Source organism: Choloepus didactylus, chromosome 4 (genome assembly GCF_015220235.1).
Source record: "Choloepus didactylus isolate mChoDid1 chromosome 4, mChoDid1.pri, whole genome shotgun sequence".
In the NCBI taxonomy this organism is placed as follows: Eukaryota; Metazoa; Chordata; class Mammalia; order Pilosa; family Megalonychidae; genus Choloepus; species Choloepus didactylus.
Window position 1 is genome coordinate 116,448,731 of NC_051310.1, and position 21,131 is coordinate 116,469,861.

Here is a 21,131-nt window from a genome sequence, read left to right on the forward strand (position 1 = left end):
CTGGAGTTGGAGGCTCTGGTCTCACAGCAGCCCCTGACCCATTTTTCATACCACCCTCCCAACCACTTTCTGAAACATCTCCCACCCTAAGATGCAAAAGTTTCCATTTATCTTTTCTCCAATTTCCAAAATCCCCACCTACACTCCCCATAGATAAGTTTTTAACAGCTCCAGCCAGACCAGTCTTAATTGGCTTCAACCGCAAGTATATGTGTAGTTAAAAAGAAAGTTAACCTAGAAGAAAACTTTGTCTAATTACAATAGTAAAAATCACACACTCTGAACCATAACCCAGACACCTTGTTTTGCTGATACTGTTTTCAATCTGAACCCTGTAACTGGACAATAACAAGACGACTTGTGACTGGCCCCATTTGTATCCCCTTATCTTGTTTTGCAACCCTGAAGTCGGGTGCCCTTGCACGTAGCCCCTTATTAATATGTGTCAGCCCAGAACCAAACATCCCGAATTCCTAAGCTATCTCACTGAACTAAGCCAGTTGTAATCAAGAGTCAGCTCGCCTGACATGCCCTGTAGCCTAAGCATGTAATCACTCCGTGCTACTAGTAATTGGACTATCTCCAACCTTGTCATCTCGAACTGCCTTGCTCATTATCCTAAGCCTGCCTGTCTTTGGATGCTATAAAACAGTTTCTCCAGTTTGGGGAGACAGATTTGAGTACTGCTCTCCTGTCTTTGCGAGGCTGGTCTTTGCTAAATAAACTCTTTCTTTTCTCAAAATCTCTGTGTCAACTGATTGACTCCATGTACATTGAGCAAGGACTTACTTTTGAGCCACAACAGTTTGATACTCACTGGCTGGGTGATCTTTTCATAGCCTCTGGGAGCCAAATTGCCTGGGTCAGATCCCAGCTCTGCCACTTGTTAGCTGTGTGGCCTTGGACAAGTTACCGAACCTCTCTGTGCCTCAGTCTCCTCATCTGTCAAATGTGGATAATAACAGTGCCTGTGCATCATGCTTTCTGTAGCTGTGGTGGTGATTAAATGGGGGTAAAAGGGTCAGTGCATGCTCTTTGGTAACTGTTGGCTATCTAGAGGGAATACTGCTTCCCTGGAAGTAGCCTGTCCTGCCTCCCCAGCAGCAATCCCCCTTCTGCAGTGCGTCACACTGGAGAGGCTCTGTGGCTTGGCTCTGAACTTCTATGGCACAACAGGGTGGGACCTAATTTACTCCCTAGTTGCAGTACTAACTCCCTTTGTTAGTACAGATTGTGAAAACTCCAAGGACAGACTATCTCCTCGGATCTCCCGATGGAGCGATTCCCCCTGAGAAAACATCCCAGTTGAATTCAAAATCCCCTGGCCTCTCATCGTGTGTCCCGCCCACCCTCTTCTCCATGCCACATGCCCCAGCCGTGGCCTCGTGGCCTCTCTGAATTGCTCCAGCTCCCTGTAGGCCATCCATGCCGCCTGCCATCTTCCCCACTCTTCTCTGCCTGGTAAAGTATTCATTAGGAGGCAGGAAAAATGCCCTGCTCTGGGAAGCCTTTCCCACCTCCAGGGCTCTGTCCTCTTCTTCAGCAGCCCAGGGCTGCTCCTCACAGTCGGTTTTGGGGCTCTCAGTCAGGTCTTTTCCGATGGGTTGTTTGGTTTAGCCTCGCAGAGGATCTGAACTCCTGTAGATGGCTTCTAACTCCATGTCTGCCACTTCCAGGCCTTGCTGACTCTTGGTTTGCCCTCTTTAAGAGGCCACATCACTTCTCCACAGCTGCCGAGGACTGGGCGAGCTTCTAGTACCGCGTTGATGCAGGAGACTCGACAGCGTCTGCTCCTTCACCCCTCCTAGCCTGTGTCGAGGCTTCTCGCTCAGTCCCAACCCCAGCTTTTGTCTCAAGTCAAAGACATGAGAACCATGTTTATCATTGGCTTAGAGACCCCAAATCACTATTTTAAGAGGGAAAGCAGTCACTGTTGGTTGCCATAGTGATTCCTTGATGCCCCTCTCTTGCAGAATAGAAATGCCTCATATTTCCAAGTCTGGTTCCTCCAAAACAAGGACTCTGGTTAAGCAATCTTGTACCTACTCCACTAACCCCAGGAAGGAGGGGGAGTGGTAATTTTCGGAGGTTGCATTTTCTACTTCAGCTGTGGGAGGTGAACCTAACCTTCCAGTTTTTCCCGTGTAAGGTCCCACATCAGGTTTGGAGATGAGCACATGCACTTCTGTATTTCGCTGTGTGTAGTCCAAAGCTCCTGAGCTACTTGTCCATGAAGCCTGTTCTTTCAGAGGAAAATGACTGCCTCTTCCTACCCAAAGTCTATTTCTTCTTTGAATTTCCTCAGGCATCAGTGAAGCCTTATGGAATTCCGTGGTACCCTGTGCCTTTGCCTCTGTCTCTTTCTCTCTCTCTCTCACACACTGAAGCCATCCTCTTGCTCGATGCTCTGAAAGGAAAGCTCCCATTCCCAGATGCAGACTCATACCTGCATTATCTTCCTTTGATGGAGAACCAGAAGTCCCCTCAATGTCACACCTACATAGTGCCTCATAAATAGTGCCCAGGCAAACCACACCTTTTAATAATTTTATGAAATGAGAAAAGAACAAATCAGCTGTAGGCCTTTCACACAAACATGCAGAGTGGATGAGGAAGGGACATGAAAAACCAGGACCACGCCAGATGACAACTGGGAACCAACTCCCAAAGAGCTCCTAGCAACAGCAAATCCAGACAGGGGGTATTTATATAGATCCTCAAAAAGAAACTTTGTTCCATGCCTACTCTTTAAAGCTGTAAAGGACAGGCTTTTCCATTTGGTTTGTCTCTGGAGAAGTTTCTGGTATCAAATGCAGTAGAGATTTTAAACGACTGAGGCAGGGAAAGAGAACTCACTGCCAATCTCCGTCTTGATCCTGGGATGCCAGGATGTGACAGGGTGGGAGGGAAAGAGGGGCAGCTGTCCTGGGCATAGCCTGGAAGAACAGAAGGTGGAGGGGTGGGGTGGGCTGGGCCAGGGAGTTGCTACCCAGAGTCCCGTGACATGAGACCACTAACGCAACTTGATTCTGAGCCTTTGGATCTGACTCGTAAGTATCTCAGGAAGCATCCTGTGCTCACCCTGTGACCTCCAGTCCGAGGGGCATGCAGTGACCCTCTCCCCATATACTCTCTCCACTTGCTTTTCACTTAGACTGTATTACCTCTAACTTTTTACTAATCTGGAAAAAATTTTAATATGTGTAGCATTTACAGATCTCAAACATGAGAAACTGTCAAAAACTGAACTATATTTTAAAGCCATAATGTGGGCTAGGTTCTGCTCAAACAGGGGCACTGGGCAAGGTCTCAGGGTGACCCTTTCTGGGGACCAAATCCCTCACTTCCCCCCTGGGCAGGACTGTGCCGCTATCCCGGGCATGAGGTGTGATAACATATTACAGAGAAGAGGAGACTGAGCGCCTTCAACAGACAGCAGTTTTGAAAACCATGGATGTCCTAATACTAACTCATCTTCCATTGTGAACACTTTCAAAGACACTTCCTATTCGGCATGAAGTCTACCCTGTGAGCATTCATCCTTCATATGCTGTACTGTCCTGGGTAAAGGCTCAAATGAAAGTTAGAGTCAAGGTCTTAAATGCCCTTCCAAGAAGACATCTCTGAAAAGAAGAGAGAAAAGGAGAGAGGGGGAAAGATGGTATAAAATTCTAGGACTGTGGCATCCATAAGATGGCCTCTGAATAAGAGAAGTCTTCTCTTATAAGGTAGGCTAATGAGCATAACCACTATATTAAAGGTTCACCTTAAATTTAGGAATATTAAAATGTAGAATAATTGTCCATCTTGGAAGAGAGGATGGATGACAGATTTTTAAACAGAAGCCTTCCAGTCCTGAATTCTGACCATTTTGAGAGCAGAGAAGCCAAGGCAGGACCTGGAAGAGATAACAGTCACCAAGGCATTGCTTTATTCCAGCTGAAACCCCACCTTGGAAACTTTAAGAAAGGGATGTTGTCTTGACTGTCATCTGGGGGACACGGATTTGTGTGGGTGAATTTGTATGAACTGAAACAGCCTCTGCAGAATAAGGAGCCCACGTGTTTTATTACAGGCCCTGCTTGCCAAGCCCTGGCAGGCCTCCCATACCTCTGCCCTTTGGCTTATGGAGGCAAAAAAAAAAATAACCATTTGATTTTCTGGGCCACAGAATACAAGATGGGTCAAGATTGTACAAAGAGCTTATACACTGAGGCAGGAAAGCGTGCAAACGGGAGCGGAAATTCTTCACCTGCTGGGGTGAGCCAGAGCTCAAGACATGGAAGGAGGATCCCAGTTACCCTCCTGGAGTCCACACTCGTTTATGTTTCTGGCTTTTATTATCCGTGTCCAACTCCAACTTCCATCTTCTCCTGAGAAGAAGAATATCTATATACGTCTCTGACATCATGATTTTCCCCGAGCCATTACTTTTTTCCAATTAAGATTTCACAAATAGGCCCGAGAGTAGGCCTAGAGAAGGACCAACAAAAGCACAGGTGTCTGAGAATGACATAATACTGACTTCTCGTTTTTTGGTAACAGTCCATATAAACATGCGCCCCTCTCTCCTGAGATGTGGTGAGGCAGAGGGAGGTGGCAGCGGAGCTGTGGGTGGGACACTGTACCGTGTGACATCATGATCATGCAGCCGATGCCCGATGGGACACAGGAGGGAGGATGAACACTCAGGGCCCTGGCTCGCCCCAGGGGGAGGAGGCAGTTCCTAGGTAAGTGTCCAGCCTCCCAGGAACACTCTGTCCAGTTCTGGCAGGGCTGTCCCCTGGGGCTTGCTATTGCGGTTCTGGCCTTAGCTCTCATCCTCCCTCAGCTCAGTGGGAAGAAATTTATACTGTTGCTGACGGATCTGGGCCAGTTTTTTCCTTGCTTCTTCTAGTTCTCGCTCTTTCTTCAGCATTTCCTCCTGGGCGGCAATGATCTAGAATAAAAAGCAATATGGTGGATGATCAAAGCCTTTTCAGGAAAGCACCCTCCCATGCCCCCACTACAATGGGACACAGCAGTGCATTGGGACCAATGATCCAGGTGGTCCAAGAAGACAAGGTGACTTCTGGCCACAAACAAACATCTACCGAGTCCCTGTTCCGCTCCAGGCTGTGGTGGGAACACCTTCCGTGGATTATCTCATCTTCATGCAACCCTGTGAGGTAGGCCCTGTGGACAGTCCTACTCTTTCCAATGAGGAGCCTGAGGCTGAGAGACGTGAGTCCACTTCCCCAGAGTCACCCAGACAGCAGAGGAGGACGTGGTCCAGGCAAGCTTGAAGTTAAAGCTGGTGCCCTTGACCCCTAGATGGCCTTCGTGTATGTACTCCATCTTTCTAAGGTGTGGTCTGTGGGATACTAGTTAATAGTATCATGTGAAAAGGGGAAGTTTATTTTCAAGAAAGTGAAGAGGTTTCTTTCCTGTGGGACTTTTCAGTCTTAGATATGCTAATGAATTTGTAATGCTCCAAGGCAGGGCAGAAAGCATAGTTTTCCCAGACTTATTTGATCAGAGACCGTTCCGTGTGAAACATCTCATGGAACTTTCCAGAAACACATTCTGGGGACAAAATATATCCCAGGGCATTTCCAAACACAGGGAGCGGTTCAGGAAGAGCCAAGAAAGGCATGGAGAATATGTAACTTAGGTGACAGCATCTCCATGCTCCAGGTGGTGATAAGAAAAACAACTTCGTATAACTGATTCATATTAACACACACCCAAAACTGCAGGTCTGATTTCGTGGAATCTCCTCCACACTCCCATGCATGACAATGCAGTCTTGCATAAGTCAGAATCTCACTTACTTCTGTAAAGGTCAAGGAGGGCCAGCATTCATTCTCTCTGTAGGGCCAAATATCTGGAGTGCGCAGCAGCTCCATATGCATCATTTTATTTAAATGACAATATTGCTGTTCTTCAATTTCTAGTCTTCCCTTTTTCTATAACAGAATCCCTGATTTTTAGCTAGGCACATTATTGCTCAGAAAGTAATACTGCATTTCCCAACCTCTTTTGCAGCTAGGTTGGCCATGTGACTAAGTGCTGATCAAGGCATGGGAGTGAAAGCAATGTATGCAACCTCAGTCATGCCCTCCTCTCCTCCTTTCCACCTTCCTGCTAGCCAGAAAGCAGAGGTGGTTGTTGAGACAGCTTGGACAAAGTGGCCAGGAGCAACATCCTGGGGAAGGTGAAGCATTAAGGCAGATGGTGTCTGGGGCTTGGACATGAAGGAACCACCATACCGTTCCTACCTAGATTGCTAACACCCATATTATTTAAGCCATTGCTATTTTGGCTCTGTTACAACACAGTGCCCATTTTGGGGTAGACACTGTTCTGGATTTAATCACACACCTGAGCAATACCCCCCACAAACTTTGTTTTCACTACGACATCATCATCATCAGCTTTGCCAAATGCTGCCTTCTGGGCTGCACGAACAAGATTGTCTGAGGCTCTTTTCACAGCATTTCCTGCTGCCTGGAGAGGGAACAAACACAAAATACATCATCAGAAACAGCCATTTGGATCTGGCAAGAACAGACATGAAGGCACAGTTTCATGAGCCCATGAGTCAATTTACCATTCAATGATAAGACAGATGTTCCCTCTAGCCAGTGAGTATCTGTCTGTCTGTCCTTCCATCCATAGATTCTACTAACATTGGCACCTACCACTTGCCATCTCAGCTTTCCTCACAGATGAATGAATTACAGTTCCTGGCCCCCAAGAAGCACACACTCTCTTGTGGAAAACAATCATGTAAATAAATAAGTACAGCAATGTGATAGGTGTGTTACCAGAAACACACTCAGGGGCTGCTTCCTTGGCTTCGAAAACTTCTTCCTGCTCCCCAATCCAGTTCAGCACATGTTTGTAGGACTTGGCTCAGGTATCACCTTTTCCTCTCCAACTTGTCCTTACCTAATTCTCCCCCTCAAGGCTCCTGGAGTGCTCCAGGCTTGCTTCTTTGTAGCCTTTACCATGCTTGTGGGTGCCTGGCTCCCTCCTAGACAGTGAGCAACTGGAGGCCAGGGGCTGTGACTTGTGTCTTTGCATCACCAGCACTTGGGACAAAGGCTGCCCAAGTTGGTGCTCAGTGAATGCCTTTTGAAGGAATGAAAGGCCATCCATGAAAGGACAAGCAAGGGAGCTCCCTGTGTGGGAGGGCTGGGAGCCTCAGAATAGCTAGGACCTTTCTAGATGTCCTTGTACAATCATAGCTTGGCTTTATGTTACATGCTCAAGCTCAAGGATGGGGCAATTGTTAAAGACAGTTTAAAAAGCTTTTCAGTATGAATTCCAGAGCTTCATTAAGCGCTACGGTTCACACTGGCTTACCAATGTGGTAATAATACACATGGAGGGTGGCTCTCAGAATATGCCCTCTCCCGCTGGAAACTGGAATTTTCCAGTCCTGGTCAAAGTTTCATTAATCCTCCTGTACGCCCTTCCCAACCCTCCTCAGAGTCAAGGGCTTGTGCTTGGGGGTTAGTCATCAAAAAGTTGGGATTCTCTCTGTTCTCAAAGCTAAATGGCCCGGCTAAATGGTGATCCACTGTGACCAGTGGAGACAGTGAGCACTTGCTTATATCACATGCCATCGTGTGCTTATCTTCTAAATAGCTTTATGGGGTCAGAAATCATTAGTTCACTTTTCAAACGTGGAAACTGAGGTTAAGTAACTTGTCTAAGGTCCTGCAGCTGTAAAGTTGCAGAGCTGGGATTTGAACCCAGGTTTAGCTCAGTAGTTGCTAAAGCTCAGTGTAAGGGGTCAGACATGACAATTCCAGCATCTGATTAAATCTGTATGATGGTAACAAGAGTGATGCTTTGTTACATCTGTGTAAGTCCTCAGGGCTTACAAAAGCACTTTCTTATCCGTTATGCTATTTAATCCTCATAAGAGGCAGTACAGGTATCTTTACACCCATTTTACACATGAGACAACTAAGGCCTAAAAAGTTTTGAATGATTTATATAAGATTGGGCACCAAATGCATGGCAGAGGCAGGACCTGAACCCAGGTCTCCCTTAACTCATGATATTTTCCTTGGAAGTGATCCCAAAACCCAGGAATCACACAAAACATGCTGCTCCTCAATTTCCTCCCTCCTGAAAGTCAAATGGAGATGAGGGAGGTGGGTCAGACAAACAGAAATGTACTCGACAACTCTCAAAATAAAACTAGAGTTTTTAGTTTTTGTGGAATTGTGCACACATTTCTGCCATTTATGATTTTATTCATTGACATATAAACATATATTTAGCAACATAAACAGTCTGCATTATAATACTTAGAACAAAAATCCAGAAAATTGGAAATTAACTGTCCAATCTATAGGGAAATTCTGGCATAATCACTTCATGTAATATCATGCAATCATTAAAAATGAGACTTGTGAAGAATGGAGCAGTTAGCTTTGCACAGAGAAATTATGAAGCCTTTTCTCCAAGAGAAAAAATATGTTATGATTAAATGCTAAGTGAAAAAAAAGCAGAATGTATCTCATGATTACAACTAGACAAAATTATTTTGTGTGTACCTAAAAAAAGGAAGAGAAAAAAACTGGTAACATTCGATGTATGAAGATGTTGAGGCTATGTGATTTTTCTGTTAAACCTTTCCTTTGTTATGTTTATAATATTTTTATCATTAAAGCAATCAGGAAAAAGTATATGCTCTGGGAAGGTCTTGATTTTCAGGTTCATGAGCATGCTCTTTAGGCTCTGGGAAACCTTAGCAATTGTATTAGATGAATCCTTCCATCCTTTCACTCCCTTCTTTAGCAAACATTGAATGAGGGCCTCTATCAGGTGTAAGATGCAGAGCTGAAGATATGGTACCTGTGCCTAAGATGTGCACAGTCTTGTCCAAGACAGACAGCAAAATAAATGTGGTGGTGCAATGTGATGGGAGCCTTATGCATGGTCTGATCAGAGGCTCTGACGGGACAGAGGTGGGACTAACTACCTGAGGCCTGGGAGTCAGGGAGGGCTTCCCTGAAGAGGTGACACTAGCAATGAGTCACAAAGGACAAGCGGAAGTCTGCTACGTTGGGTTGGAGTGAGGAGGAGGGTCAGGGCAGTCTAAGTGGAGCAAAGACTTGAGTGAAGGCCCCAAGGCCTGAGTCTAGAAGTCACACGTGGAGAATGTGAGTTTGGTGGGGCAGGAGGTGTAGGACACATGGAAGCAAGTGGTAGAAGATGAGGCTGGAAAGTGCGACAGGGTTGGCTGATGGAAGGCCAGGTGTGTCATGCTAAGGAAGTGAGACTGTCCCTTTTGGTGACAGACACTTACCCGCTCCAACAGGAGTATTTTCCTACCAGCATCAGTGACCATTACCTGTAGCCGCCTCATGGCCTCTGAATCCTGATCTGCTTTCACCTTGCAGGCCACAAGCAGCTGAGCGGTGGAAGCGGCGACTTGCTTGGCAGATGAGATGAGTTTCTCTTCACTGGCATGTCCCTGAACGGAGGCATTGGCTGCCTCACAGAGACTGCTGGTTGCTGCTGCCACCATCCGGGCCTGGGGACAGTCAACAGAGAGGTGACCCAGGGCCCCCACCTCCCTCAGGGGGTCCAAGAAGCAAAGGGGGAGTTAGGAGAAGGTGACTCACGGCAGAAATCAGCCCCTGTGACCACTGTCCATCATCTGCAGCATTGGCGGGGATGGAGCCGACCTAGAGAGTGGAGTTTGGAAATGTGAAGTGAGAGCTGGAAGGCTCAGGGCAATCAGCACCCTCACCTTGCTCTGGAGCTAGAGAAGAACAAACATCTCAGTTGGGCCACACTGCCTGCCAGCCACTGCCACAGACAGCACCAGGCCTGGGATGGAACCCCCTTTCTCACAGGGGACCCTGGCCAGCTGAAGACTGCACTGGCACACCCTGGCTGGTTCCACCAGGGCCACAAAGAATCTAGGAAAAAGGCTCCGGACTAGCCACAGATACTCTCTTCCTCTGAGGACCTTTCTCCGTTTGAAACACCGGAGCCACCAAGGGAAACTTACATCTCTCCTGATTCCTGGCCCTGAAAGCTGCAAGGTGACTTTTCTGGTAGACGATGTAAAAAAGGGTGGGGCATCCCCCTCCCTGTGAGTGCAGACCCTTGTCGTAAGGAAACACCGACCATCTTGTCAGGGGTGGGGTGAGAAGAGGCCTGATGTAAAAGATCTCCGTTTCTATTTACAGATCATGGCCACGTGTGAAACATTTTCTGTCCAGACCTAGAGGGAGCCGCTATGGCAGCAAAAGACCTTTATACTTGTGGGAGGTGGCTGGAGAGGGAAGACGCGAGTATCTGAATATGACAATGAAATGGGGGATCCGTCAAGCAATTTCAGGCACCACATTAGGGTTTGCTGAATGCCAGGTAGAATCCCAAGGTCCTGCACATAATCCTCCAGTTCACCCCAGTTCAGCTGAAGTTCCTTTACTGACTTTTTGAATGCTGAACTTAAGTTTCTTAGAGGACAGTTCCCATGCCATATTCAAGTCTGACTCTCTGGTACCTAGCAAGGTGTCTGGCAAATAGAACACCCTTTAGTGATGTTGAAATAAACTGAAATTGTTAAGTAGGCTGTTCTTCTCAATCTTCCTTTTTTTTTTGTCTCTACTTGTTGGCCGGTCAACAAGTACTTGCTGAGTCCTAATGACAAGGCCAGCACGTAGGTAGAGCTGAGGATAAACAAGGAGTGTAAAGAGACAGACTGCACGTCAGCTAGGGAGATATACAAATACCCACATTGAATAACACATGATGCTTTAGAAAGAGGAGACCAGGTATGGGGCTTGGACTAAGACCTGGCTGAGTTCACAAGCCAGGGAGACTTCCTGGAGGAAGACGGACAGCAACTGGTCTGGCAGAACTTCCTGTCTGTGTTACGAGCTCTTAGATCAAGATGCAATCATTTCTGCCTATCTGTGCACTAGCAGCAAAAGCCTTTATATATCACACAGAGGAGACTGACAATTATGGTGACCAAACTTTCCCAACCCCAACTCGGGCCCAGGCGCTGATGGGATTTATATAGTGTCTCTTGTCTGAGAGGCTGTCTGCAAGACACAGCTTGGATGGGGTGGTTCAGTGTTGTATGGGAGTAACAGGATAGATGGAATACTTCAAATTGGAAGTTCTTCCCATAGCCAGGATTAGTCTAATGTATTTTAATCCTCTGGATGATTAAAAAAGAACTCTGCTTCCATGCTAATGCTGATGGAGTGGGTGACTGGAGATGAAGCGGACTGAAGAAATCTTGGATTTAAAACCAGACTAGCCCTCTGACCAATGGGCTCAGGAAAATGCTAACTGTGTAAAGTGGGATAGCATTCAGCTTTTCAGTCCTAAAAAAGGACTGGAGCCATTTAAGGTTGGAAAATGGTACAATAAAGCCCCCTAGCGCAGGGTTTACACAGTTGTCCACCAGGAAAATATGACAGTTTATGTCTTTAAATGGCCTAGTGTACAGTGGGAATATAAATGTCTTGTTTGGAACCTGACCGCCTTTCAGAGTGCAATGCTTTCCTTAATAAGAAGCAGATGAGAGGCCTGGAAGCCAAATCCTTAATTCTATTTGTCAGGTTTAAGCAAACAGAGTTTTCAGTTAGTTGGGGCAAGGCCCGGCAATTCAGTGCATGTCCTTGGTCAGGCCCAAAGTTGCTGCACCTCTTCCTCAGCCCTTGGGGGCTCTCCCTATCGAATGTTCCACCCCTTGGCCAGTGGGGTTCACCCACCTTTCCTTGGGCCACCAGCTCCCTCTGGGCTGCTGAGGCCGATTTGACCAGGGCGCTTGTGGCAGCAGCGATGGATTTAGCAGCTTCCAAGATCTGTTCTTCGAAATCCAGCGTCTCATCTGCTTGCTATAATCAAAAGAAAACAATGTCATGTGCAATTCGTATCCACAGAGCTCCTGCTGCCAAACTACTTACTCTTGGCCATTTGACCCTTCATCTGCCCATTCTTTTTGTTGACAAACCATATCAAGGGTAGAAATGCCTTTCCGTCTGCTGCCCACTCCCCACCTCCCACTCTATAAAGGGTGAAAGCTGTTAGCATTGATGTCTTACACAAATTCAAAAACTGGAAATTCCAAGACAGACTGTTTTATTGGACCAGAACCCTTAAAGTGACATAATAAAATATACTCAAATGTTTCCATCAGCATCAATAATCAACATCAAAATAATCAATAATCAAAATTCAAAGACTGGATAGTGGAACGCTTTTGGAGCTTAAAGCTCAAAAATGGGTCAAAAAGGGGAAAGGTGGCTATTTTTTTTGTGTTTGTGAAAAGCCTTGTTTTTCTTGGGGAAAAACAAAAAGCAAACTAGCATTTGCATTTCTGTTGTTGAGCATGGAGAGAATTATATACCAACCACTGATCACCCAGCAGTAGATAAGAAATCCAGGCCACATGGCATCAGGGTGGAGCTTGTTTGGTGACCTGGGGCACCGAGGCATGGCTCCATCTTGGGAAGATCATTGGACACCAATGCGAAGGTGGTTAGGCCATCAGGACTCTAGTCTAAATTCACCACCACCCTTATGTCACTGTCAAGATAACACAGGAAGTTGAAGAGAAGCTTTGGGGAAGCAAGTGGAGCAATGTGAAGACTATGGTCCGAGCTGGGTGGGATGGAGTGCCACAGTTTGGTGTAGCTCAACTGGATGACCCCCAAGGTTTAACATTCTTTGATTCTAAGTCAATGTGGTTCAATTTCTCTTGGGTCACATGATGTTGAAGATATGGCTGGTACCTTTTAGGCATTAAGAGATGATGATCAGGCATAATGATGTGTTTATATACTGTCTACTATGTGCCAAAGATTTTATAAGGCACTTTCACATACATTAACTTATTTCTCACCAATAGATTAAAAAAAAATCCTACACTGTAGCTGTCTTTATCCTTATTTTTACAACGAGAAAACTTGGCCTCAGGGAGGTAGAGTATTGGGCTCCAGGTATTTGCCAGCATGAATCAAAAACCAAACTTAAGTTTCTTGACTCCAAAAGAACATGTCTTACTATCCTAGGCCACACCTTAAGGCATCAATGAGAAATGACTTGGCTACACAATTCCAGTGGCCAAGGCTCAAAGTCATCTTTGTTAACAGTCCCTATGAAACATCAGACTGGATGGATACAATTTTTCCAGTCTCTTATTCTTAATGGCTACATTTTAAATCATGAAAGACGGCAATCTTATTTTTTACAACCCATATCATCAAAACAAAATTTCAATGCATATCTAGTGGACGTAAAGAAAAATGGCAGCATTTTGGAAGTTTTAGGATCATTCACGATGGAACTGGATTCGGTTCTACTGGGTTCATTTTGGATTCCTTTACTATAATAGGGCAGGGGTAGGCTGTAGTGGTAGTGGAATACAAAATATGTTTACTGAAATAAAAAAAAAATGATTCATAAGACACTCCAGCATAAAAGGTTTTCTCATACAGATTCAAAAGAAATTACATTAGACTCTGATGTGTTTATATGTATGTGTGTGTATATTTATGTTTACATATTATATATATATATATTATATATGTATGTATGTATGTATGTATATCTTGAGATATAAAGAGCTTTTCCGGAAATCCATTCTGCAAATGAAAGTCAACCATATAACAGATTAAGGCACTGGGGAAATCACAGACTTTCTGAGTACAAACAGACCCCCGAATCAGCTCCTTGTTTTGCAGAAGAGGAAACAGAGGTTCCTCCAAGTCTCCAAGGAGACTCAGGAGGCCTCATCTATACTTTGGGTTCCAAGCCTCAGTCCACGTGACAGTGTGAAGCACCCGGTCAGCAGATTTCTGTTTTCTCAAATTTTAAGATTCATAGAAAATGGAGTTTCCTATTAAAATTAAGTGCTAACTATCAGCACAGATAGAGCCGACAGATGCCTCTCATGATAACTGATTTGAAGGGCCTCTCTCATATCTTCTGTTGCCCTGAGTTTTTATTTTTTTATTTTGTCAACACCTGCTTGAAATATTCAACTTGGAAATATTTTTGACACTCATAGATTTTTCTTTTGATAGCTATTGTTGTACAGCTCTTTGATGAATGTTTATTTTTCTTTCCATAACATTTCTATGCCTTAGAACGTTTTATATCTGGGAGACATCTGCTCTGATTAGAAGCCATTGGATAGTTTTCCAAGAATGGTGCAATAAAGCTGCCTGCGTAGGCAACAGGGATCCCCAGGGCGGACGAGGAAAGTTTAGATGCTGCAGTTTGGGTGGAGCCCCAGAGGATGTCAGCTTTCAGCTTGCTGGATTGGTATCTTCCGGATGCCAGGTTTCTCATTAAGGCTAAATGCCCACCCTCTCTCTCCTGCTGAAAACAGACATCGCCACTTAATGTATCCTCACATCATACAACTTCTAGCCCAAAGGTAAATGGAATTGCCCCAAGGCAAGGGGACCCATTAGCTTGGTCTTCCACCAGCACACAGAATGGAATCTGGGAGAAGGGTGGTGAGGGTGGGAAGGTGTGCTGGTTTGAATGTATTATGTTTCCCAAAATGCCATTATCTTTGATGCAGTCTTGTGTGGGCAGACGTATTGGTGTTGATTAGATTGTAATTCTTTGAGTGTTTCCATGGAGATGGGACCCACCCAGCTGTAGGTGATAACTCTGACTGGATAATTTCCATGGAGGTGTGGCCCCGCCCATTCAGCATGGGCCTTGATTGGTTTACTGGAGCACTATATAAGCTCAGACAGAAGGAGCGAGTTTGCCATAGCCAGGAAGGACACTTTGAAGAATGCACAGGAGCTGAGAGAGTAGCTGCAGCTTACAGAGACATTCTGAAGATGGCTGTTGGAAGCTGACACTGAGATTTTGGAGAATGCCATTTTGAAACACAACCTGGCAGAAAGGAGACGCCAGCCACGTGCCTTCACAGCTAACAGAGGTTTTCTGGATGCCACTGGCCATCCTCCAGTGAAGGTATCCGACTGTTGATGTGTTATGTTGGACACTTTATGGCCTTAAGACTGTAACTGTGTAAACAAATAAACCTCCTGTATAAAAGCCAATCCATTTCTGGTGTTTTGCAAAAAGGCAAGCATTAGCAAACCAGAACAGAAGGGAAGAAGGACCCCAAGCCTAAGCATTCTACAGAAAAGGAGAAAGACTTCAAAGGGCTTTCCTAAACAAAAGGATCACAATTAAAATGCAGGATTAGTTAATAGAGCAATCCCCACTGTAGCTGAGAGACAGGAGAATAAGCACAGCCATGTGGCGCTCCTGCCAGGGGACCCTGGACCCCATGAACCGCTGAGGCCAGGCTCCTGTCACTGAGCTCTCACATTCACCTACTCATCCCAGAGGCTGGATTGGTTGGCCTCTTAAGATTCTCTTTAGCAGAGATACATTGACATGACCAAAGGTTCCCAGATATGTACTTCCAGCTTAGGGCAGACTGAGAACACTGAAATCCTCATTCCTGAATTTTTTTCAACAACTGGATTATGAAAAGAGATTTTAACATTGTTAAAATAATTTTTTAAAGATGATGACTAATACTATGCATGTGGTGGGCTATTCTTATTTCTTTATACCAAATGGCATCAAGCAAAGGCTACCAACTTAAGAAAATGTAATTACGAAACAGGTTAGACTGAGGACCTCACTGCAGAATCACCTGAGGATCTGGTTAAGGATGCAAGTTCTGTTTCAGTAGGTCTGGGTGGAGGCTGTTAAAAGTGTTTCTAATGGAGGTGATTATGAATTACTTTATGGAAAATTCTGGCCTAGACTAAGGAAAAGAAGCACTAGTTAACTTAATCCCACCAGCCTGTGATCTCCTTCAGGGCACAGATTGTGTTCTATTCAATTTATATCTCTCTAGCACAAAATCAGGGAGAGGAGTCCATGTGATAGATGTTTGTTGAATGAATATTTCTATTCAGAGTGTAGCGAGAGTACCCTTTATATGGTAAAAGAAGGAAAAATACATAGACTAAGCATTCATATTAATAACTGTCCATTCCTGAACCACGGAGGACAGATGCACCCACATCTGTGCACTGGCTTCTGCTCCACTGAAGGCTGTGGGTTAACTCACTCTGCCAGAATCCCTCAACTGTCATTCACAGTTTGTGACATTTAACCATTTATACACATAGGCAAATACATGAGCTAAAATTTTACCGAGAGGTACTCCTACTTAAAAAAATAGTGCTGGGAAAAAGTACATCGTACAAACTAAGAACCTGTTGATGGTTTTTCCCTAATGAAGGTATTAGCTGTACTCTCTGAGTGCTGAATTTGTCTTCTCATCCTTTGTAACAATGTTCTTTTCCCCATTCCCCTCCACCTGGAAAGATCACCACTAGTTCTTAGCAATTGTCTTTTGTGGCTGGTCTTTCAGATTCTAGCTAAGGATGGATTTATCCTCACCTTGGCTTTTCATTAGCTTTGAGAGGGTCTAGGCACATTGGGCTGGTATTTTTTCCTGTTTGATGACCTTCTGCAGAGCTCAGCTATTTGAAAGTTAGAGAGGCATGGAGAGATTCCCTTTTGGGAAAGGCTTCACACTGGGTTGGCTGCCTTGGTTGTCTGCTTCCCACCCTTGGGAGGATATCTGAGGCCCTATCTAGCTGACAGGTCTCAACTTCCAGGAGCGAGAGGTCCCACTGGAGAAGGAGAGTGGAAAGGAGAAGAGAGCAGTGGAGGACTGTCCTAATTTATATTTTTCAAATTACTTTTTTTTTTTGCCTTTCAAGGATTCTGAGAAAACCATCTTTGCAGTGATTCATTCATTCAATAAGACTAGCTTCTCTCCTACCTATAGGAAGTAAATGGTTAGTATATGTAAAGCATGATTGACTCATGGTAAATGTTCAATAACTATTAGAATTCTTTTCATTATTCTTTCTATTATGTTCTATTACACTTTTTGTGGTTTTAAAATTGTTTTTCAGACTCTGGGCTAGGCTAGTCTGTTTCTCAGTCTGAACACTGTTTTACAGTCACAATTATTCTAGCTGTCATTTCTGATTACAACTTAACAACAACAAAAAAAAATCAAAGATAGATGAGAGGATTGTAGGAAGATGGTGGAGTAGGACGCTCTAGGAATCAGTCCCTCCACTGGAACAATTACTAAACAGGCAGGAATGTCTGAATCAATTATTTTGAAACTCCAGAGTCTAATGAACACTTCGCAGCATCCGGGAAGAGGCTGGTAAGTACCAGCAAATAGAAGTGAATTTCACTTTCCAGTGCAGCAGCTCCCGTCGCCCATCCCCCCCCCCCTCACAGTAGGCAGCACTGAGGTCCTCCACCCCGGCTCCTGGTGCAGCTTGCTGGTGTCAGGGTGGGATATAAAGACTTAGCTCCCCAAGATCCGGGGGCGTGAGGTCCGACGGCTGAACGCTGCGTGTGACCAGCCACTTCAGATTTCTGGGGTCCAGCTCTGAGGGCAGCCATTGTTGCCACCCACCTTGGGAAAAACTGGCAGAGGCATCTTAAAAACCCTTAAACCTTTCCCTCAAAACTATGGAAAACAGGTGAAGGGCTGTATTTACTGGGCAAGTGCTGAATCAGGAAATAGCCATGGTACTTTGCTGGTGCTCGCTTTGTGGGTCCCTGGCCTCCTTGCAGCCGGGAAAGACTGACTTGGGAAGCTCCCCTCTGGCTCACCCCTCCTCAGAACTTGCCTTTCAGGCAAAAGCAACCTGGGCCAGGGAAAGCAGTGTAAGAAACCAGTGAGTGAGGCAGCCTGGGGCAAAGGCTTACCTGCTCTGAGTTCTGCTGTGGAGTACCCAGGAGAGGGAAAAGGTCTGTTTCCTGAGGAATGGAGGGGGTATTCAAATTCCTGAGAACAGGAAAACTCTGCATGCACAAACCCAGGACAAGACATAGGTTTAGAAAAGACAGGGAGGACCCTGCACTTCACATTCACCTTGAGTTGACCTTCTTCATAGGAGGGCTGAACACTGAAGGAGAGTGCCAGCTAATGCAAAGTCAATTTTCAAAGAGTGTGAAAGATGGTTTTTGCAATGGTGTGTTTGGTTTCATAAATTCCTGGCACTCAAGAAAATCTCCATCACATCACTAGCTGATACAAACTCAAGAAATAGACAAGATCAGGGACTCAATAATCCCAGAGTTAACGCTTTATAAAATATTAAAATGTACAGTATGGAACAAATGACTACAATACATTAGATAGAGCCTATCAAAAGGAAGAGGGTAAAAATCCAGGAAATATCAATGAAGAACACCGGACTGTGGACAGACCAGACAAAGACTTCAAAAAATGATTTTCAATACACTCAAAGGGAGGTAGGAAAACACAGAGAAAGAACTAAAGGATATTAGGACAATGATGAATGAACAATATGAGAATGTCAATAAAGAGAGAGAAATTTTTAAAAGGAAACAGACAGAACTACTAGAGTTTGAAGACCACAGGAACTAAAATGAAAAATTCCAGAATTTGTCTTGTCCCAGAAGGCAAGACAATTGAAAGGAGTCAGGCTGAGGAGCAGAAAGAAGAAAGTGCACTGTATGCTATTAAAGTTAAATTGGTATCAAATAAAAAATGAGAAATGATACAGAAAAGATGGCAGAGTAGGGAGCTCCAGGACTCAGTCTGTATTCCAGAGCAGCTACTAAACAGCCAGGAATTACCTGAAACAACTGTTCTGGGGCTCCAGAGGAGTGGGAGGGAGAGACCAATAAACTCTGGTGAAGAAATGTGAGTAGATCGCTCTGTAGCAGTGGCTGGTATCTATCCCTCACTCCTGTGGCAGGTCACCTTGGGATCCTGTTCCTGGCTGGCTGCTGCTATTAGAAAGGGACATAAAAGTCCTCTTCCCCAAGAATGGGAGAAGGGCATGGTCAAACACTGATTGTGGCTGTTGATTAGCGAATTCAGATTGCTGGGTCCTGGCTCAGAGCTATGGTTTCAACCTGCCCCAGACAAAAGCAGCTGGCAGTTCTTGTTTCAACCCCACCCCCAACAGGGGTGGAATCAGTGGAGACTTAAAGGCACAGTACCTCCTCAGGACGGCAGTGAATAGTTTGATGAAGAGTGCCATCTGCTGGGCAGGCTAGAAAAGCACAGATTCCGGGAGTGTCAAAGAGACCTTTGGTGTCTTTCATGGTCTCCTTCCCAGGGCACTTTGGAACTGGTCTACACCCACTTTGTGGGCTGTGCCCCTGTTTTGACTGGGAACTACTGACTTGGGAAAGTCCTCTTTGGGGTGACCCCCCTCCCCCCCAGCATTTGCCCTCCAGGAAAAAGCAGCTAGGGACAATGAAAGGAGTGTTAAAAAACTAGAGTCAAATAAAATAACAAACAGAAAGATCAACATTCCTGAAGAAGGAACAGAGGAAAGAAAGCTTTCTCCTGGAGGAGAAACAAATTGCACAAAGGGTGCAATCTCAAAAATTTTTCTGTATATTTAGGGCAAAAATCAGATTAAGAAAAGCTGAAAATATCTGTTTAGCGAAATATGGGCTATTCTGAAGGTCTAGAATAAGTTGAACCAAGTGTCAAAGAAAACCATTAACATAAAGCCAATCAACAATAAAATCCTATGCAAGAGAAAGTGATCTCCAGAGTAAACTCAAAATGATAATCAGATGCCTAGATGTCAGCAAAAAATTACAAGCCATACTAAGAAACAGGAAGATATCGTTCAGTCAAAGGAACAAATCAAAACTTCAGAGAAGATACAGAATTTGGAACAACTAATCAAAGATGTTCAAACAAATATCCTAAATCAATTCAAGGAGATGAAAGGATATATGGCTAAAAGAGATAAAGGATGTTAAGAAGATAATGTGTGAACATAAAGAAGAATTTGAAAGTATAAAAAGAAACATAACAGAAATGATGGGAATGAAAGGCACAGTAGAAGATTTAAAATATATTAGAGGTTCATAACAGCAGATTTGAATAGGCAGAAGAAAGGTTCAGTGACCTAGAAGTCAGGACAATTGAAATCTTACAGACAGAAGAACAGAGAAAAGAATGGAAAAAATTGAGAAGAGTCTCAGAGATTTAAATGACAGCATTAAGCACACAAACATAAATGTCATGAGTGTCCAAGAAGAAGAGAAGGGGAAAGGGGCAGAAAGAATATTTGAGGAAATAATGGCCAAATATTTCCCAAATCTAATGAAAGGAGCGCAATGTACTCCAAACAGAATAACTCCTAATAGACCTACTCTGAAATACATATTAATCAGAATGTAAAATGCCAAAGATAAGGAAAGAATCCTGAAAGTAGCAAGACAAAAGCAATTTGTCACACACAAGGGAACTGCAATAAGACTAAGTTCTGATTTCTCATCAGAAACCAGGGAGGCAAGAAGGTAGTCGCATGATATATTTAAGGTACTGAAATAGAAAAACTGCCAGCTAGGAATTCTCTATCCGGCAAAAGTATCCTTCAGCAATGAGGGCATTTGAGAGAGTTCATTAACAAGAGATCTGCCTTACAAGAAATATTAAAGGGAGTCCTACAGGCTGAAAGGAAAAGACAGGAGAGAGAGGCTTGGAGGAGAGGGTAGAAATAAAGAGTATCAGTAAAGGTAACCAAAAGGGTAAAAAGAGAGACAAAATAAGATATCACATATAAAAACTAAAGGATAAAATGGTTTAAGTAAGTACTGCCATTACAGTAATAACATTGAATGTTAATGGATTGAACACCCCAATCAAAAGACACAGACTGACAGAATGGATAAAAAAAAATGAGCTATGTATATGCTGCCTACAATAGACTCACCTTAGACCCAAGCTTGCAAATAGGTTGAAAGTGAAAAGCTGGAAAAAGATAGGTTGAAAGTGAAAGGCTGGAGAAAAAGATATTTCACACAAATGGAAAAAAAAAAAAAAAGCTGGGGTAGCTGTACTAATATTGGACAAAATAGACTTTAAATGCAAAGATGGACATTTCATATTAATAAAAGAGGCAATCCACCAAGAAGAAATAGCAATCATAAATACTTATGCACCTAATAGGGAAGTCCCAAAATGTATGAGGCAAACACTAGCAAAATGGAAGGGAGAAAAAGATGTATCTACAATAATAGCTGGAGACAACAATACACTACTCACATCAATAGAACATTTAGACAGATGA

At 44.2% G+C, this 21,131-nt stretch overlaps 1 protein-coding gene across 6 annotated transcripts in view; it reads right to left on the bottom strand.

The window, feature by feature from the left end:
- Nucleotides 1–4,049: 4,049 nt before the first annotated feature.
- The window catches only part of TLN2 (talin 2), a 473,758-nt gene continuing 456,676 nt past the window's right edge, over nt 4,050–21,131 (bottom strand). For 5 of the 6 annotated variants that reach the window (XM_037833795.1, XM_037833797.1, XM_037833791.1 and 2 more), the window contains 5 exons: nt 11,745–11,870; nt 9,630–9,692; nt 9,311–9,538; nt 6,364–6,489; nt 4,050–4,939 (listed from right to left, as the gene is read on the bottom strand). In XM_037833795.1, coding sequence (XP_037689723.1) covers nt 4,811–4,939; nt 6,364–6,489; nt 9,311–9,538; nt 9,630–9,692; nt 11,745–11,870 — 672 coding nt within the window. In that variant the 3' untranslated portion in view covers nt 4,050–4,810. The remainder of the gene's footprint in view (nt 4,940–6,363; nt 6,490–9,310; nt 9,539–9,629; nt 9,693–11,744; nt 11,871–21,131) is intronic. The other variant, XM_037833796.1, reaches the window with a different exon arrangement.